This window comes from Physella acuta, unplaced genomic scaffold, assembly GCF_028476545.2.
Source record: "Physella acuta isolate Inbredline_101_S28 unplaced genomic scaffold, ASM2847654v3 ptg000737l, whole genome shotgun sequence".
Classification (NCBI taxonomy): Eukaryota; Metazoa; Mollusca; class Gastropoda; family Physidae; genus Physella; species Physella acuta.
The window spans coordinates 94,338-115,000 of NW_026732255.1; the positions used below are offsets into that span (position 1 = coordinate 94,338).

Consider the following 20,663-nt stretch of genomic DNA (forward strand, 5'->3'; position numbering starts at 1 on the left):
TAATAATTTAATTTAACATTTGAATATACTTTATATTTTTAGAATCACAACACTATTATTCGATACTAATTTAAATATAAAAAGCTTTACAAAACGTAAAAAAGTAAATGTATTAGTTTTAAAAATTTAAATAAAATACTGCTTCTGCGATCACATAAGTTTTTCCATCCATTTGAAATTATTTAATTTTACTGTTTGAATTTAATTTTTTATTCTACATGCAACTACAACAGGTGTCGACAACCTACGGCTCGCGAGCCACTTTGGTGCCACTTTGTGCGAACATTATAGTGAAAATGCTCAACAAAACCTTTTTCTCCTTTGTAAATTCTGCCGTTGGTGTCATCCCCCTCTCCTCCGATTGATAGCTTTTAAGCTTGCACATTTAATAGTAAAGTTGTTTGCTTATACTAGGTTATTAAAACAGCTGGATGTAGCATTGCATTCTCTGTAGTTGGCAGGACTACTTCATGGTGTCTTCACCTTCCCCCCCCCCCCTCCCCCGATCTTGATCTTAAATGTGTACTTAAAAAGGCTTTTTAAATATAATTAATCACTAATTGAACTGGAGAAAAAAATTTTCTTCAATATAAATGGTGTAACCCGGTGCGGTCCGTATGCCTTGCCTCGCGACGCCATTGCTTATGTTAAGTTCAGGTTAAGATCTTTTCCCTATGTTTCGGCTAGCCGCTAGACCATTCTTCAGCGACTTCCTTTACGGTCATTGTGACTTCAGATACCGATTTTAGACATAACTAGTATATAATGGGATTATTTCTCATAAGATCAAAAACCAAAATACCTACTTAATCGACGGGATGTTGGTCTGACTGTTATTCAGGTATACTCCAATCGTGGTGGATCTAGAATCGATCTTCCACTCCCCGTCTAGATCGAATGGATTCGGCATCTCGCCCGTGTGTGATTTGGTTATTGTGAACGAACACTCGTCAAAGAAGGGTACAATAATTATATCACAAGTCTAGAAAGAAAAAAATTGTATTATAGAAGTAGAATGAATAAAGAATTCTGGTGTGAGAAATTCTGAATAATTTTTTTTAATTCGTTGAGGTGTGTTGGGGAGCATATGTATTAGTTTTACAGTGACATATGGGTTAAATTAGAATATTTGTTTCGTGCTTGGTTGTTTTATTTTTAATATGTCTTTTGTGAATCAATTTTGTTCACACAAAAAGGGGAAGTTGGATACAGATCCCACCCACCTCTATTTGGGAACGTTAAGACAGCTGGGCATGGAACTGACCACACCATCATTTCACATGTCGAGGTCACAAAAACAGGTGAACTCTACTTCATCTGCCTCATTAAAGGTATCTTTATTCTCTTTTCTTTTAATCGTACCGTTTTTACTTCTACACTCTACAACAAACTAGTCCATTCTGATATCTCATAAACTAACTAGACTGTTTTGATAGTTCAAAAACTAACTAGATGATTCTAATATTTCACAAACTAACTAAACCATTCTAATATTCCACAAACCAACTACACAATTCTATTATCCCACAAACTAACTAGACAATTATGATACTTCACCCGCCTGGAGGTCAAAAGGGTAGTACTTGAGATCCACGGAGCAGGTAGTTTTCAGGATCACAGGTGAGTGGAGCATGACGGTACCTGTGTGGCTCAATGTCAGCTGATCTTGTGCAGGTCGAATCAGCATCAGGTTCTCGTCGGCCGAGTTTATCACACCAAAACTTGGATGCCACAGGCTAGGGGAGGTTACATATCACTGGTAATGGTTTTTAGAAAAATGCGCAAACGAAAAAGTGCGCAATGGGAAAAGTGCGCAAGTAGAAAAATGAGCAAATACAATTTAATTATATTAATACACTTTAATTTTGTCATATTTTGTGTTAAAAATATGTTTGATTTGTAACAATGTGCACTTGGTCATTCTATGCTAATCTTTACAATGCTCGATTTAAGAAAACAAAAATGCCCTTGCAAACTTTTTGTGAGCAGCTTTCAGTTGCGTTGCGCAGTTCCCTTTGCGCATCGTTCCGTTCATCTTGGTAATGTCAAAGTTTTATAAAGTGGAAAATAATTATTTAAAACTTGAATACGAATGAAATGATGCTCTGATGCGGAATTTCGGGGTTTTACTTAACAAACCTATACACACTTTGTTAAGTTTATAATTCGACTTAAAGTATCTTCTTTTAAGATTATTTTAAATCTACGAGAAAAATGGCCCGTTGAGGAAGGATACACCGGGCGCTAGGTTGATAGTGCTGTCTCTTTTCTCTAAACTAAAACCAACCCACCCCCCCACACACCACCCCCACCCCCACCCCCCCCCCCAAAACACACCACCCCCCCCACCCCCACCCCCCACCCCCACCCCCCAAAAAACATGTCTACCGTCCCATTCATAATAACTGTGAGCACTCTCTGGGTTTGAGATTATTTTCTACTCTATGCTAAATGTGTCGACGTCATACTTCGTCTTTCGTTTCACTGTGAGAGTTTTTAAATTGCTTGTGTTTTCTCTAGAGCGTTCTTGTCAGATAGAATTTTTTCTTATGTTTTCTCTAGAGCGTTCTTGTCAGACAGAGCGTTCTTGTCAGATAGATAGATACATACACAGACAGCGAAACTATTATTATAGATTTTCAATGTGACGTGAACGCTACAAAAAAATAATAACTTACTCATCGTATTTTAAATTTACCGACGTAATGTTTTCATAGGTCGAAAGTTCCCAAGCTAAATCTGGGTCTGTCCACTTAAAAACGACGGAATTCATTGTTGTGAAGGATTGTTCCACTTCATTTCCGAATAAAACCTGGAAAATAATAATAAAACTTGAATTCCTAAACTCAGATTGATCTAGTTTAGTTTTAATGCAAAGTAACCGAACTGGTAATTGGTCTAACACTTTGTAGGATTTGAAAAGTGCAAAAAATACTAAATTAGCATTACTTAATTTTTTTTTATGTCTCCACCCCCCCCCCCACACACACACATTCTCTCTCTCCTTTTCTCTCTCCCCTTTTCTCACTCTCTCTTTTTCTCTGTCAAAAGCAATCCCTACTTTCATCATACAGGCATAATCAGTTTAATGAACGTTTGTTTGAAGCTAGACATAATAAGTCAAAGCAATTCCTCCGCTCCCGAATTTTTACTCTCCCTCCCACCCCCCTCCATGTTTCATGATCATCTTTTCCCGTTCGTTACCAAAACATATGGGGCACATGAAGTAGAGCGTTAGACTGCCAACCTGATTGTCTCGAGTTCAAATCCGGGTTCAACTTAGAACGTCCCAGAGTCCCAGAGAAAGACAAGGCGCCATTCCAAATTATATCTTCAGATAATGAGATCACAGAAACAGGAAATCACCACCTGACATGCCCCATAGCCCATCAGGTTTACTTTTATATATAGACATAAATGTTTATTCTTTCCAGCATCGATATAAAGTTTCCTAATTATTAATGTATTAATCAAACAAATAATAACTTGAATATTTCAAAGCAGTGTTTCTTCCAGACTTTTTTCTCCGGGGGGGGGGGCACTTGAAATTTCGGGGGGCGGTAGACTTTCTTCGGGGGTGGGGGGGGGGAGCGGACACTGTTAAAAGTAAATATTTTCTATATAAATTATATAAATTTAATTTCGTTCGGGGGGCGGTCGAATTATTTCGGGGGGGGGGCGAACGAAGAGATGCCTGGAAGAAACTCTGTTTCAAAGTCGTTCTTAAAGTAAAATCCTACTAATAATTAAAACCTCACGAAATATTTCACAACTAACTTACAGCGTAGGTGTAGACATTGACTCCCAAGTTTAACGTGTTATTGGACGGGCAAAGATTAGCCTTCACGGCCCTGTGGTTTAAAATGGTGGTTTTCAGCCTCGCTTTCGCCTCGCGCCACGCATCCATTGGCTCGTCAAGCTTTCCACGTGCAGGTTGCCAGAAGGTCAAAAATATCAAGGTCACTGTTAAGTTCATGGTTTTCTCTGCTTGTGACTTAGAAAAACAATTGTAAACATTTGTAGTTGGGCTTATACTGTTTAGGGCGTGTTTATACACTAATTATATTACACTGAATTAGAACATTGCTTACATACTCTATATTATTTATTACTAAGCCTTAATTTAATTTATATTACACTAAAATAAGATACGTTTCCCATCCCTACTCAGTTTGTTACTTTAAAAAATGTCAATATATTACACCCTTATATCATATAACACTAAAAATTAATACTATGGCTCAAACCTACCCCCTTTGTAATTGTAAATTTTCCAAAAAAAGCCTACACATTTTAAATAATTTACACCTTGTATGATAATATACAAAACATGTATTGATAAAAGATTTAATTAGGAAATAAAAGAAATATTCAACGCATTATATTGTTAGCTTCAACTGAAAATATATACTTACATACATAATTATAATATTTATTTTTAATATTTTTAAAATATGTTTTTTTTTATAAACCAGGGTAATATGTTTGATTCAAACTCACTGTAATTACACACAAAATTGTATTAATAAAGAACATTAAAAATATACTCAACTTACCGTCTTTTGATCCTTGAAGACTAAGACAATTAATGACCATGCACTAGTCACACAATGACCGCAAAATGGCCACAATGTTAACGACTAGTAATGTTTGAATGAAGGTGGCATGTTTACCGTACAGACAAGTATCGATTACAGAATAAATCTGACTAGATGACCCACAAAAATCACGTGAGTAGAGGTCAGATAACAGCTGTTATAATAAATGAGAACAGCGATAAGGAAAAGTTTTTAAACAGGGACAGAATCTCAACTAACCAATGTAAGAATGTTGAAGTTTGGATTAAAGTAAAATATTTGTGTACAGAAAAATTATAATTTAAATTTGTTTCTGTGACCTTATCATTTGAAACGATAGTGTTGTCAGCACGATGTCCAGCTTCCTTTACTTTTCCTAACGTGGGTCGGGTACCCAAATACAGCTGGGTGGACTCAGGAACGGAGTATGTGTTTTATTATCCTACCACGCCGTTTCATCTATTTCCTAATATAAACAGCACATTTCGGTAAAAACGATGGTAAAAATTTGATAAATGCAAGTGATTGAAAAAAAAACTTTATATGAAAAAAGGCTTCCGTTCTTGGTATCGTTACCGTTATTGAATAAACTGAATAAATTGAAATTGATGTTTTTGATGTTGTTTTTTTTTTAATTGATAAATCTACCTCGGTAATTTGATCACAAAATATATAGATCACACGGTTGAACGGATATAACTTTATAAAGCATTCGTTAAAAATAACAAACTTTATAGGAACTTTAGTTTCAGAGATATTAAACACTGACGAAATGCTCCAAAATCCAACAACTGCTGTGTTGTAGTTCTTTATTGCATGAGCAAATGCTATGGAAGCAAATCCAGAAAGAAAAGCAGGCTGGAATCTAAGACATCGACCTATATTGCGCAAAACAGGTGAACAAGTAATACAATTGTATCAGTTAAGATCGAAGAAGATGAAGAACACTGACGAAATGACTTGTTCTGTGAATCGAACTGAAAAATCTTGGTAATCTGTTCAGGTTTTAACTGAATGTCAGAGATAAAATAAGCTTGGCCATTAAATAATCATAACATGTATCATCATAAAATCTCATTAAATCAAACAGTAATCGCAATTTTTAAATGTCAATGCGTTTCTTTATAGTTATGCTTTTATTGTTTAAAACAAACAACATAAATGGAAATGGAATTTATTCTTTAATTACTTCACGGAATTAAAATAACGAATCCAATGGCATCGCAGGATTGATAAATTTTTATCAAAGTTAACGATGAGTATGTTCAAATTCTAAAACAAGTTCCTTCTTTAAGAGTTTTGTAAATACCATTCTTTAAAATGAGTGTAATTAATCGCTTGCCGCTTAGCAAACTTTATGAAGATGAAAGGGACATAAACAAACACATGCGGGTAATTAACAGTCATGTACCCACATAATCAGTGACGATCGAGGCGCAGTATATGATTGGTTCTCTATCTAAATGGGTTTGGTTTAATTAGAAGGTTTGAAGTTGTAAATACGATATCTGGTCAGACTAAACAATACGATGATGTTAGCTGTAGAGGCTTCTTTGAACTCGCTTTTATCGAGGTTTTTATTTAAAAGGTCTGTTTTAGAAATTATATTGTAGAATAACCTTTTATGGGCTTATGCAGATGGGTTGCTTTTAAGATGTTCTTTTACAATACTAAGGTTTTCAGAGTGGCATTTTTAGATAGACACCTTCAGGTGGGCATAGCTTTGTAAATTTTATAAGAGCTTCTTTAGATGGGCTTCTTTAGATGGGCTTCTTTAGATGGGCTTCTTTAGATTGGTTTCTTTAGATGGGCTTCTTTAGATTGGCGTCTTTAGATGGGCATCTTCAGATTGGCTTCTTTAGATGAGCTTCTTTAGATGGGCTTCTTTAGATGGGATTCTTTAGAAGGGCTTCTTTAGGTCGGCTTTTGGAAAACCCAACAGAAAAAAAGAAGGAAAAACAAGGATGTTTCAAGCTAAAATGTACGTTTAATTATTTTTTAATGAATTATTTCATACAGACAATGAACACTAAAAGTATTATATAAATCTGTTTATTGACGTCAAATAAAAATAAATATTTATGAATTAACTTAATTGCTATAATGATAGTCAAAATGTGGCGAAATGGAGGTGAAGTTATAGAATAGTTGCACGCTTACGTTTAACAAAATAATTTCATTCTGAAGTTTAAAAGTTTTATTCGCTTTTTTAAAAAAGAGTTTTAATAAATTATAAAATAACTTGATGCATGTAATTAATTTAATCAATGCGCGTATTGGGTAAAACGGTATCATAAAAGTAGAATAAAATAAGTTTACATAAAAACAAAAAGCAATCTTTTAAGGGGCGAATTCTGAAGTGACAATAAGTAAAGATGTGAAGCGGAACATCGTAAAAACAAAAATACCTTATACTTCAGATATATGCGAACACTTCCTTAAAGTTAATTTAAGTTCTTTACACCTGGAAAAACATCACGTAAATTGGCGCACTAATTAAATTAAACGCAACAAAAAACATGACGTCTAAATGTCTGGCCTGTATTCTGCAGCATTCTTTACTGTGTCTCTTTCTTATGGGTTTTACATTGTCTAAAGGCTCAACGGATCCTCTGTTTTTCCCAATCATTGAGCACACTGAAACCTTCATCCTTCTTACAAACGAGTCGGTACTCAATTCAGCATTTCGATGATCAATTGGAGTTAAGCGTTCAAACATTTTCTCATGTTTACTCATGTCTTCCACTGAAGCAGCCGTAGTTTGATCAGACTTTTGGTCGAGTTCATCCGTCTGCTCGATTTGTCGTCTGAACTTTTCTTCCTGCTCGGCCTTGTGTCTGTGCATGACGTACAAGGTCAGGATCAAGGTCACCACACTCTGGGCCAGCACCATGAGCAGGAACAGCGTCAGTCTGGGCATGTTGGCTAGCGTCATACTTCTAGACATGGTTGTACTGTCGAATATAATCAAACGTATAGGCCTACAATCTTAATTCAACCACTTCGTAATTAATAGCTGCCCACAATCCTACATTTTTTTGAGCAAGTGTCTTTATTCCTAATATATTAGGATAAAAGTTAGGGTTAGGATAAATGCTAGGGACAGGGTTATAAGGGTTAGGGGTTTAAGGAGTTCGTGTTCAGGTTCAACATAAGGTTGAGGTTATGTTTCATGTAACAATTATCATTTAAATAAAACAACATGGCTAAATTTTGCGCTATAAAGATAGGTAACTCTAGACCAGTACACACCCCACAAAGTTGAAGAAGACGGCGTTGGAGACGAATACCGTCACCAAAAAAGAAACTTTTTCCCCGGAATCCGGTGGGATCAGAAAGACGAATGACGTCATCGATGAGGTGGTGATCATTGGCGCCAAGACACTGATGACGTAGAACAAAGAATTTCTCTTCAGATGAAATCTGACCCTGTCAACAAAATTAGAAATAAAACATTATTTGTTAATTACAATACCCTGTGTAATCACAATGTATAGATTACTAGCCGTACCGGCCAGGCCCTGAACTGGCCTCTGTGAAAAACCTATCAGTAAAGGACCATGACATGTGTGTTTAGTAATCAGCATTTATCTGGCATTGCCCACCCTAACTACAACTAAGCAAAAACAAAACACACAAAAAGCAAACCAAAATAAACCAAATCCAAACGCAAACCCAACCACAAAGCAAACCCAACCCAAACACAAAGAAAACACAAACGCAAACATAAACGCAAAGTGTTCACAGTCTACCCCGGGGCGCTAAATCGTACCATGCTGGGGCGCCGACGGAACCGCCTGTTTCAGCTTAGTAAACGACTATACTACCCCAACTTATTTATAGTCTTTTGCACTCACTTAAATAAACGTAGGCACCAAAGCGAACACGAGAAAGCCAGGGCGCGAAATAGCACCTAGTCTGAGCGCCGAAGGACGCCCGGATTTGATTCATTTAAACACTATGGTAACCTTTCTTATTCAATTGTTTCTTCAGTGGTAAAACTTAATACTGCTACATGCACTGTTAAAAACGACTGCTTAAAAAAAAGGTACGCACTATGATGACGAAAAAAAAGGCAACGTTCAGCATGTTTGGTGCGACCGACAAAAAAGAACTCCCCTTCGTGCGCAAAAAAGGACAGCAAAAACGAGTGAGCAAAAAGAAGACACAAATAATAACCTGCGGGAATTCCCGTTCCTAAAAAAAAGATGTCTTTTGTTACTTCAACTGACTTTGGTTAAAAATAATAAGAAGAAAACAGTACGTTCAGTGTATAAAATAAATAAAAGGCAGTATTTAAAATACCTACCACGTTTCACTTGATCAATCCACGCTAATTATGTAATTTTTTTCCCCCAACACCAAAACAAAGTAATAAAAGTTAAATTTTTTCCTCTCGATGTAATGTTTTTATAAAGGGAAGTAATTGTGTTTTCCTAATTCATCAAGGGACGTAATGAGTGCTAAAGGACTAAATGTAACTAATTTTTAGACATAATTAGAATTTGTGTAAAAGGTGATTTTATTTTGTTAAATAAACAGGATGAAAATTATTATTTTAATTATTAAAAATGAAATGTGTTTGAAATACCTTCAATAAATTTAGACAATAATCACTTTAGACGTTTACCGCTATAAGAATGGGGTCTATTAAATTCTAATATTTCTTAGTAGTCCTCGTTTACAAACGTACAGAATTAAACTTTATGTATTAGACTAGTGACTAGCCATCGGTACCCGTTACACGGGCAATGCTGGTGACTTTTAGCTCTCTTTTCTTTACAAATTGGCTACTCGGTTTTTCTTTTACATATTTATCTCCGGTGAGCGGCATTTAAAACTGTCTGGAGGAGGGTGTGGGGGTGTGTGTGCGTTGAGGGAAGGGGGGGGGGAGCGGATACCGGTTTTTCTCTATTTTTTTATGAATTACTTTTTTCAAATTAATTTGGAGGTGAAAGGGTAAGAAACGGTAAAGATGCCTGAAGAAAATGTATATATCTACGGAAAGGCAGTAATGAAATGAATTGTAATTCAGCTTTTAAAAAAGTCACTATCGGAAACTTCAATAAAATGTTCCTTTTCCTAAGTTTTTGATACTGACTTTTTTTACTTTCTCGTATATACGAAGTATAGAGAAAGTCATGTAATCGTTTTACACCTCACTGATACGGAAAAACATAATTTTGCAATCTTGTCCGTATATCTGTGTGTGTGTGTGTCTGTCTGTCTGTCTGTGTGTGTGTAAACACGATAACTTGAGTACCGTTACAGCTAGGTTGATGAAATTTTATATATAATTATTTTATCAAAATCGTAGATCCGTATCAACTTTTGAGCGATTTCCAATAACCGGAAGTGGTACTTTTTCTACTTTGACTTTTTCAAAAGCCTATAACTTGAGTACTTTTTCAGATAGATAAATAAAATTTCAAATAAAAGTAAAAGATCTGTATCTCTACCTTCTGTCAAATTTTGAGTAATTTTTGTTGACCGGAAGTACTTATTTACGCTATTTCCGATTTCTCAAAAAACGCATGTGAATTTATAAAGTACTAATAATATTCCGCACTATTATACACATCTTGGTGCGCAATTCTTTTTTTATGAGATTCTATTCTATTTTTAAAAGTTTAAGTATTTAAAATGGATTCAAAATCATAACTATATCCTGAGTTACCATCCCCTGTTGTTTTATATAAGAATATTCGAGAAAGTTTAGGGGAGATCACTACCGGTTTATTAAAAGCTGAATTACAATTCATTCCATTACTCACTTTCCGTAGATATATACATTTTCTTCAGGCATCTCTACCGTTTCTTACCCTTTCACCTCCGAACGAAATTGAAAAAAATGTTCCTTTTCCTATCAAGAGCATTAGAATGAAACATTGTTAAGATTATGAAAAAAAAACAGTTTTGTTTCATGTACTGTCTATGTTTATACTTGTTTAAAATAACATAGACTACCAACACCTTCTAGAAAAATTAAAATCAAATTATATACAGTATTAGTGAACACAATACCATATTAAATGCACTCGCTGATTAAGAGACTTAAAATTAAGAGACTTAAAAGATTTCGTTAAAAACCCGGCTGTCCAATGGTAGTTATGTTGTTTTTGACTTTTAAAAACACCTACTTCGGCTGAGCATGGGTCTGATCACACTATCCCTTCATAAGCTGAAAAGACAGAAATAGGTGAACTCTACTTCACCTGCCCCGTTTCCCACCAAGTCCAGATAGGCAACTTTATCATGCACATATTTAAAAAAAATTGAAAAAAAAAATTAAGGTTGCCTTGGTGTGTCTCGAACCCGTACCTCCCGCATGGTATCAATTATCATCTCAGCTATTTATGCACCTTAGGATTCACGAAGAATAAAAAAAAAGGTACTTAACTTATGCGAATAGACCCTATAAATTTTATCCCAAATTAGCCAATTCCATAGCTAAACCAACAAAGATTTCTATAAAATAATTAAGGCCTGAAATAGTTTAATATAGAAATTTGTTATTGGAATAGATTCTAGAGGAGATAGATCTAAATCTAGAATCTAGATCTTCGCGTCTACGTCTAGTTTTTCCGTATATCTAGTTATCTAGTCTAGATCTAGAACAGGGGTTCCCAACCTTTTTTTACTCTAGAGCACATTCTAAAATATCGGTAGGGTGGCGGGCACCACCTATTTTAAATTGACAAACTCCTTCCACCCGGGGTCAAAACATTTGATTTGCACCCCCCCCCCCCCTCAAATTTTCGATTTGCACCCCCCCCCCCTCAAACTTTCGATTGCACCCCCCCCCCCCCGTCAAATTTTTAATTTGCACCCCCCTCCCTCCCTCAAACTTTCAATTTCCATCCCCTTCAACCTTTCAATAATGTTTATGAAAAAAATTCTGTCTCTGTCGAATAGTGAGAGGCGGGCACATACGAATCGTTCGGCGGGCGCCATTGCGCCCGCGGGCACGGGGTTGGGAACCCCTGATCTAGAATCTCTAGATCTAGAATCCAAATAGATAAAGTAAATTTTTTAAGTTTAGGCCGAAAATGTTGTATTGTATACATTTCTTAGCGTACGTAGATCTAAATAAAAATTGAATGAAATAGTTCCTTTCTTTATATTCTACTAGAATACCCGTCATCCCTTGGATAACTGTGGGTTTCGGGGGTCATCCATAAAAAAACATCACGTCTGTCACTCAGAGGCATAGCGAGCCTTCCCGGCGCCCGGGGACAAACTTTTCGATTTTAACCCCCCCCCCTCAAACTTTTGATGTGCACCCCCTCCCCCCCCCACTCAAACTTTCGATTTGAACCCCCATCAACCTTTCAATTTATTTTTCCAAACCATTTTGGCGCCCCAACATACGTCCCCCCTCCCCCCCCCTTCACCTCCCCCCCCCCGCCTCCCCTTTTCCCCCCCCCCCCCCCCCCCCCGCCTCCCCTTTCCCCCCCCCCCTCCTCGCTACGCTACTGCAGTGTCACTTATCGTCACAAAAACAGAGCCCACATTCAAAAATATGTTTCTTATCTTTTAAAAACACCGAAAACACCGATTTCGGACTATCCCTTCATATACTGACGTCACATGTGACCTACTCAACTCTACTTCACCTGCCCAGTGTCCCGCCAAGTCTCAGACAACATGTTTTTATCGTTTAAAAAACGATTCCAGCCGAGCATGTCTCTGACCACACTATCCTTTCATATGGTTAGGACAAAAAAAAAGATGAACTCTACTTCACCTGCCCTGTATCCTGCCAAGTTCAGATAGGCAACTTTATCATTAACATCTAAAAAAAAAAAATTGAAAAAAAATATCATTTTTTATCATTAACATCTAAAAAAAAAAATTGAAAAAAAATATCATTGACATATTGGTCTAGAACCTGTACCACTCGCATGAGAGCGGACTACGCTACAAACTTAGCTATTTACTCGTGACGTCAGAAATGAATTTTTATACTATACTTTGATGCAACTTGATTTCGAGCGTCTAGTCTAGAAGTAGTAACTTTCAAATTAAATTTTATCTTAAATTAGCCAAACAAAGATTTATATAAAATAATTAAGGCCTGAAATAGATTCTAGATGTATTAAGGCCTGAAATAGATTCTAGATGTAGAATTTACATTAAGTCTAGATTTAGAATTTACATTGAGTTTAGTGACCTAGATCTAGATCTAGGCTAGATTCATAAATTTCCTTCGACAGCTGATCTTTAGATCTAGAGAAATTTATTGTAAAACTAAATGAAAAAAGACAGTTGAAAATTGATATAAGTGTTGGAACGTAATAAATACAGCAAACGGACGTATTGTTAAAGTTATGACCGACAGAAAATTAGATTTAGAACGCGTTAAACTTTGGAATGGGAACACAATTTTCTTCGATAGACGCCGCCATTTTATTGTACTAAAGAGTCAACAAAAAACTCTGACGTCACTATCAAGGGACGTCACTATCCCCACAAAGTTTATTCAAAGTATTAACATTTTTAAAAAAATACGGTTAATTTAACAATGAATAAATCAATAAATTAATTAACGTCTTTAAATAAATGTGTGATTAACAGTCTGTCTTAAAACAAAAAATTTTCTCTACCTACATACTATTTTACAGCTTTCCACGATGAGTGCAACCATGCGAGATAGTCAATCAGGCAAACAAACAAACAAACAAAAAAACAAAAAAATAAATATTCAAACATGTAAACAAACTTGACTTTTAGTAGTATATAGATAATGGGAAGATTACGCTATTAGTTTTGTGTTCTTTCCTTAGTGTAAGCATTACTGACGTCATTGTTAATCGCGTACTTGTCACAACTATAAACACTTTCCTGGTTGCATAATTAAAATTGTTTTTCTACATTCGATTATGCCTTTATTTTTTATTTTTATTCATTAAATAAAATTTAGATTATACATTTAAAACCTCTACCATATTATCTTCAACAAAAGTCCGTATCAAGTTCTCCATATATCGCTGAAGATACTGATATGATACCCTGTGAAAATATTTTGCGGACAGAGAGAGAGAGAGAGAGAAGTGCGCACATGGCTGTTATATATCAGGATAGATTACATTAAAAGTAAAAGATATTAAAGTGTTTGCAAGTGCAAAGTATTTTAACATTATTAAAAACTTTTAGATTATTTAAATACAAATATTTATTTAAAGTGAAACTTTATCGGCGAATTCAAAACTTTTGTTGACATATAAGGCTTGTCCATAACTTCAGATGTTTTACCCTCCCTCGGCCTATTGCCATGCATATTAAAACACTTAGACAACTTAGCTAAAACTTTTATAATTCAAACGAAAACGATCATATGTTTTATTATTGGATTCCTTAAAATTTTCAACAAAAAAACTCAACATGAATCTGAACCTTAACCTTAACATGAACCTTAACATGAACATGAACCTGCACCTTAACTTAAACCTGAGTCTAAAACTCAAACCTCTGCCGGCCTATTGTATATATCTCAAAACAATATACATCACCTTTAAAAAAGTTAACATTCTAACGAAAACCGAGTATTTCACCACTGTTTTCAGAAAAACTTTCAAAATGTATTTAACCTCAACATGAACCTGAACCTTAACATCGTACCTCAGCACACAAAAAAACACACACAAAAACAGGTACACCTCTGCAAATCGAATTATAACTCTAACAAAAACCATCTTTCTTTAACGTTGTTTTCTTTTAAATTAACAACAACAAAAATATGCTAGGCCTCAATAGTTTGCCGTCCCTTTCTTTCACTGTGCGGATCATCATAAAACTCTGACCCTTCCCAGCATCCTATAGTTCTGTCACGACACCAACAAAAAACAACTTAAGAGATGATAGTGATTTCTAATGTTTACCTAATTGAAATATGCAAGAGCGTATTGAATAAAAAATTAATTAGATTCTAGTTCACGGGTTCCCAACCTGGGGGTCGCGATCCCCTGGGGGTCGCCAAGGGCTTTCTGGGGGGTCGCCAACTGGTATACTAAACCTAAGTAATGAGAAACAAAAAATAAATATTTAGAAGAATATCTGAAGTTCGGCTTTACTAACATAACTGGAATTCAAATAGAGAAGAAGCAAAGCGTAGGCCCACTGTGCAAAGTTGTTCTCTGTCACGAGTTTATAAAATCTTCAAAACTAAAACGTCATTTGAGACGAGTCATTCGGAACACACCAAAAAAGATATCGTGTTCTTTCGTCGGCATAAAGCTAGTTGCAAACGTACGTCAGAGACCTGATCGAACAGGAAGTTTTCACCAAGGAAATACAGCATTAGCGCAAGCATCAAATGAAGTCGCGATAGAAAATGCCAAGCAAAAAAAAAAACAAGGTAATTAAAAAGCCTAGTGACAATTTTAGCGCAATTTCCTTATGTTATCTAAAAATAGCTCTGTCGTAGCGTAAATCAAGAGCAAGGTTAGTAAAACCATTGGTTAGTTATTAAAACGTTTTTTATTAAATTTTTTTTCAGTATTTTACATGTTTTATTTACAATAGAGTTACATGACTAAAAACCATTGCGCGCGTAGCTACCGAACGTGATGGCGCAGCCATTGAACGTGATGGTGCAGCTATTGAACGTGATGACGCGTGTGGTGTGGTTGGATAAATATGCCTACTAATTCGGTCTAAATTTTAATTAATTCAAAAATTTTGTTGTGACCGAACGAAAAGATATTTTTGAAAACTTTCTTCGGAAATATTGTTCTAAATTATGGCAGGAATCGATTGGTAAATGTTTCAAGTCGCTAAGTGGTCTGGTTGCCGAGATATGGGCCAAAAACTGCATTTTTTCGAGGTTTTTTGGCTTTTCTGGGAAATCCAGGAAGGAATTCTGGGAATTTTTTGGCCCACTATCATCCTCGTAACTTGTTTAACATAATTGCTTTTGGAACTAGTCCTCGATATTGCTTCGTTGAGGAGGAGATACGATTTAAAGCTGCGAACACACATCCATCCATCCATCCATCCAGAAATGAAGGGTTAATAAACGCAATTCTCCAGAATGGAAATTGCGCTAAAAACACACAATAGAAGAAAATCTCATCAAACGCTGCATGTTGAAGATGGTGAAGTTAATTCTTGGGAATTCCAGTGCAGTAAAGATGCAACAAATATCTCTGCCTAATAATACTACTCAGCGGCTTATAGCCGACGTGTCCGTAGATACTAAATAACAAATTTTTAATGAAATCAAGCGTTCGCCATTGTTTGCTTTTCAAGTTAATAAATCAACAGACGTGAGTTCGTGTTCGCAGTTGCTGGTCTTTGTCTATATTCAATCAGATGATAGCAAAGAAGAGTTGCTATTTTGTGAAATAGCATGGAGAAAATAAATACATTTTTTTTAAACTGGAAGATTAAAGTTGGTTAAAACGGCTGTGGGGGTTTGTACGGATGGTGCGCTATCCAGGTTTAGGTCAAAATCGGGCATTCAGAAAACAGAAAAGATTTAGCTCCCTAACGACTGCGTGATTTACCAGTAGCCTACGCCCTCGTCATCAAGACTCCATTGCTAGTAACAGTCGTACTGTATATTTAATCTGGACCAAAGACATTAATATAGATCACGAGGTTCTGCTTTTCTACACTACAGTACGCTGGCTGTCAAACGAATTGTTGTGAATCGTGTTTTTGAATTGAAATCTGAAATCAAATTTTTCTTGGAAGTGCAAAGGAAACAAGACCTTTTGGTATACTTAAAACGACATAGAGTGGTTGAGAGAGCAGATATATTCGAACATCAACGTAAGCTTAACCTGACGCTTGAGGGAAAATGAACGAGGATTACTACTTTCCATAATAATCTCGGGGCATTTTTATCAAAGCTGCAAAATTGGCGAAGAAAATAAATACATCTTGGAAATGTTGTACATTTGAGAAACTCTGCAGTGTGGTAGATGAACCTGATTGTGAGATAATTACAATTTTGAAAGAAGCGATTTCTGGGCATCTTGAATCTCTTGAAAACGAACTGCGGCGCTATTTCTCTGAGCTGAAAGAAGAAGAATCTGCATTTACGCATTACCCATTCTCCACTTCCCTTGATGTTGCCAGCATTCCCGATGAATTACAAGATTAATTATTTGATTTGCAGAGTGATTCCGCCTAAGATGAAAAACTGCTCACACAATTTTGGTGTATTATTCACCATTCATACCCAAACGTAAAATTGATCGACTTTTCGAGAATAGCCTTTCAACACTATTCTCCGATTAAAAACAAAATTAAGAAATAAATTGAATGTTGATAATGACATAGGTTGGCGTTAACAATAACTTAACCGCGAATGTTTAGTAAATAGCATGCAATTTTACTCATCGTATTAAAACAGTTATCAAAAGTAGTTCATATTGAAAGTCTTCTAGAAAATCTTATTTTAGTGCTTATTAATTCCCATACTAAATTCGGCTTTTTAATTTTATGGGGGTCGCGGGTCACTTACTTTTTATAAAAGGGGGTCGCCACTCGAAAAAGGTTGGGAACCACTGTTCTAGTTGTAAAAGTAAAAGTACAGTTCCCTTTTCGAACCTGATGGTCTATACTCTATAGGGCAAGTGAAGTAGAGTTCACCTATTTCTGTGAACTCGGCATTCGAAGAGATTGTGGTCAGCACTATGTCCAGCCGACTTTACTTTCCTTAACGTAAGTTCAGTACCCATCACACATGGGTGGATTTAAGGACGTTTTATAACAGGAACCAATATTCGAACACTGGACGTTCGGGTTAGCGGTCTAACGCTCTACCGCTAGGCCACACCGTCCCATCCTAATAGTACTGATGTTTGAATGCTTACTTGATGGACAAAATTTGCGTGTCGTTGTTGTTCATATAGTACCCTGTAACGATATCCCTTGACTGGATCTCCCACTCCCCCACCAAATCAAACGGATCCGGCATTTCTTCTATGCTAGCCTCGATTATGTTGTACTGGCACTCGTCAAAGAAAGGCACAAGAGTGATGTCACACGTCTTTAGATGAAAAAGATCAACAAATTTTATCAGTGCGAAATTAGAAAATGATGAAAGTGTTTTATTACTGAGTTTTTAAGTTTAATGTTAGTTAGTAGGGGCTATAGTTTATAGGAAGTCATTGAGCTTATTCAGCTCTGATGGGTACCTGACTCACGTTTGAGAAAGAAAGCAGGGGCAGCTGGCCATTCATAGACCCAGGTCATAGAAACAGGTACACTTTACTTCACCTTGCTTATTGACCAGCAAGTCTTGAAGGGGATAGGGGATATTTACTTTAGGTTTACGCGTTGTACTATTTTTAACGCTAGCATTAAAGCTATGTTTTCGGTTAGCACTTCGAAGATGTTTTACTGTAAGGAAGTGATCAGTGCCAAACCTTTAGGCTAATGCCAGATCAAATATCAAAGGTCCGCAACAGATAAATAGGATCATGCATTTACATGTGAGTACTGACCTGCTCATCAAAAGGGTAGTACTTCAGGTCCATCGAACAGGTAGTTTTTAACAAAGCTGGAGAGTGCAGCAAGACTTCACCGGTGTAAAACAACGACAGCTGATCGTGGATTGGTTTAAACATCAGAATATCTTCGTCAGCCGAGTTGGTCACTATAAAACTTGGATGCCACAGGCTAGGGAACAAATTAGACATTTGAAAAACGAAGCGATTTTTTTTATACCTTAAAATATTTTAGTCTGCCAAAATGGTCACTATAAAACTTGGATCTCGCAGGCTACGAAATAAGTTAGAGATTTTTAAATTCATGCGACTCTTTTGTTCTCTTTCTATACAAATTAATGAAAGTTTACGTGGACGAACTTCTTTAATCAATAGTATCTGTATGAATTATTTCTAGGTGTATAGGAGCTTTATTACGTTATGTATTCTCCGCCATCGAATATCCCTTAAAATGTATATTCAATGTGCCTTTGTTTCAATAATACCCATATTAAATCACATTTTTACTTTCTCTTATATACGAAGTATACAGAAAGTCTTGTAATCGTGCAAATATTTTGCAAATCTCATCGTTTTACACCTCCCTGTGTCTAAAAAATATAGTTTTGCAATCTTGTGTCTGTGTGTATGTGTGTGTGTGTGTATGTGTTTCTGTAAACACGATAACTTGAGTACCGTTACAAATAGGTTGATGCAATTTCGTATATAAGTATTATATCAAATTTGTAGTTCTGTATCAACTTTTCAGCAATTTCCGATAACCCAAAGTGGAACTTTTTCTACTTTGAATTTTTCAAAAGCCTATAGCTTGAGTACTATTTTAGATAGATTAATGAAATTTCACACATTAGTAAAAGATTCAATTATCTGCCTTCTGTCTAATTTTGAGTAATTTCCGTTGAACGAAAGAAGTAATTTTTGCTATTTCCGATTTCTCAAAATAACGCATGGGAAATTATTAAGTACTAATAATTTTCCGCACTATTATACTTATTTTGTTTTGCGTTTACTTGGTGTGAAAATTAATTAAGAATCATTTCTTTATCCCGAGTTGCAATCCCCCGTAGTGTTATATAAGAATATTCGAGAAAGTTTAGGGGAGATCACTCCCAGTTTATTTATATTGTCATTATTCACTATCACTTACTCTTCGTATTTAAGATTCACCGTACTTATATTTTCGTAATCAGACAGCTTCCATGAGAGGTTGGTATCATTCCAGCTGACGCAGATATAGTTGACTGTTGTAAATGACTGCTCGACTTCATTACCAAATAAAACCTTGGAGAAAAGATGATAAATATGAACCGTCCTTGAATTATAAATTATTTTACATTGGAAAAAAAACACAATAAAAATGAAATTATATTTAAATTAAGTTTTAACTTTTATGTTGAAAAAATTTAAACTTGGTAAAATTAACAAGGATTCGGTTTTTTATTTTAGTTTTAAGTTTTAGTAGCATAAATTCATACATCTATTTTATTTAAACTACAAGTCGATTTACACAATTTAAGCCTCATGAGCTAGAAGGTAAAACGTGCAACCCGAATGTAGGCCTTAATGCGAACTACTTCAATTTAACTCAACAAAGGCTACACAGTTCCAGTAGTTTTTTTTCAGTTCATCTTTATCCACAAGTCACCCTATTCTAGTATTTCTAGTCGCTACAAAAAGCCTCTTAACTATCGTTCACTTCCGCTTTTATACCAGTGTCCGCCCCCCCCCCCCTCCCCGGAAAATTTAGTTCTGCACCCAGGAAAGTTTCAAGTGCCCCCACCCCACACCCTTGGAGAAAAAAAATCTGCATGAAACATTACCCGCATTCGACCTTGAGATACATAGACACCCAGGGGTCACTCAACTCACACAGGAACTCTAGATCTAGATCAGAGATTCTTAGCCTGGGTTCGATCGAACCCCACGGGTTAGGTGAGTCAGTGTCAGGGGTACGGCGGAGCGGCGGAGGTAAAACACCCACCCAACTCATGATTCACCATCGGATTTTGTCAGTGCGTACGATATAACTATTAAGAAGGGTTCGGTGAATGGCGGGGTACGGTACCTCCAGAAAGATTAAGTACCACTGTTAGGGACTATTCTAACCTAGCCTCCAAATACCCTAATCTAAAAATGTTTAAGGTAGAGCAAAAATATTCATAAAAAATCAATACATGATTCAAATTTAGGCGTTTTTTTCAATAACACTTTAATCGTAAAAACATTTTTTTTAAAAATTAGGAATCAAATACGCGACTTACAGCGTATGTGTACGCTTTGATCTTCAAGTTTAGCTTTGTGTTAGATGGACAGAGATTTGTTTGCACAGCCCTGTGGTTTAAAATGTTGCTTTTCAACTTGGCCTTAGCCTCACGCCACGCATCCATAGGCTCGTCCAAGGTCCCACGCACAGGTAGCAAGAAGGCCAAAAATATCAAGGTAAGTGCTACAGGCATCATGGTGATGGTGTGGGTTGAAAACCTGCTGAAACAATGGCTTACACAATCACACACTACACACACACACACATATATATATATATATATACATACATATATATATATATATATATATATATATATATATATATATATATATATATATATATATATATATATGTATATAT

General features: G+C 35.9%; 1 protein-coding gene across 1 annotated transcript; it reads right to left on the reverse strand.

Annotated features, from left to right (window-relative positions):
- Window positions 1-1,543: 1,543 nt before the first annotated feature.
- LOC131950104 (neuronal acetylcholine receptor subunit alpha-9-I) lies at window positions 1,544-20,496 on the reverse strand. The gene is made up of 9 exons (XM_059312148.1): window positions 20,299-20,496; window positions 19,185-19,318; window positions 18,035-18,209; window positions 17,402-17,577; window positions 7,830-8,006; window positions 7,165-7,531; window positions 3,782-3,994; window positions 2,679-2,812; window positions 1,544-1,736 (listed from the first exon to the last, which is right to left on the reverse strand). Exons 1-9 carry the CDS (start codon window positions 20,494-20,496, stop codon window positions 1,544-1,546), a joined length of 1,767 nt encoding a protein of 588 aa, XP_059168131.1.
- Between the last annotated feature and the right edge of the window lie 167 nt (window positions 20,497-20,663).

Coding starts and splice junctions, on each gene's coding strand:
- LOC131950104 (XM_059312148.1), bottom strand. CDS start 20,496: ATGATGCCTGTAGCACTTACCTTGATATTTTTGGCCTTCTTGCTACCT. Junction 8,007..17,401: donor ACGCAAATTTTGTCCATCAA/GTAAGCATTCAA, acceptor TTTTGTTGACAG/GGTCAGATTTCATCTGAAGA. Junction 1,737..2,678: donor GTAAATTTAAAATACGATGA/GTAAGTTATTAT, acceptor AACCTCCCCTAG/CCTGTGGCATCCAAGTTTTG.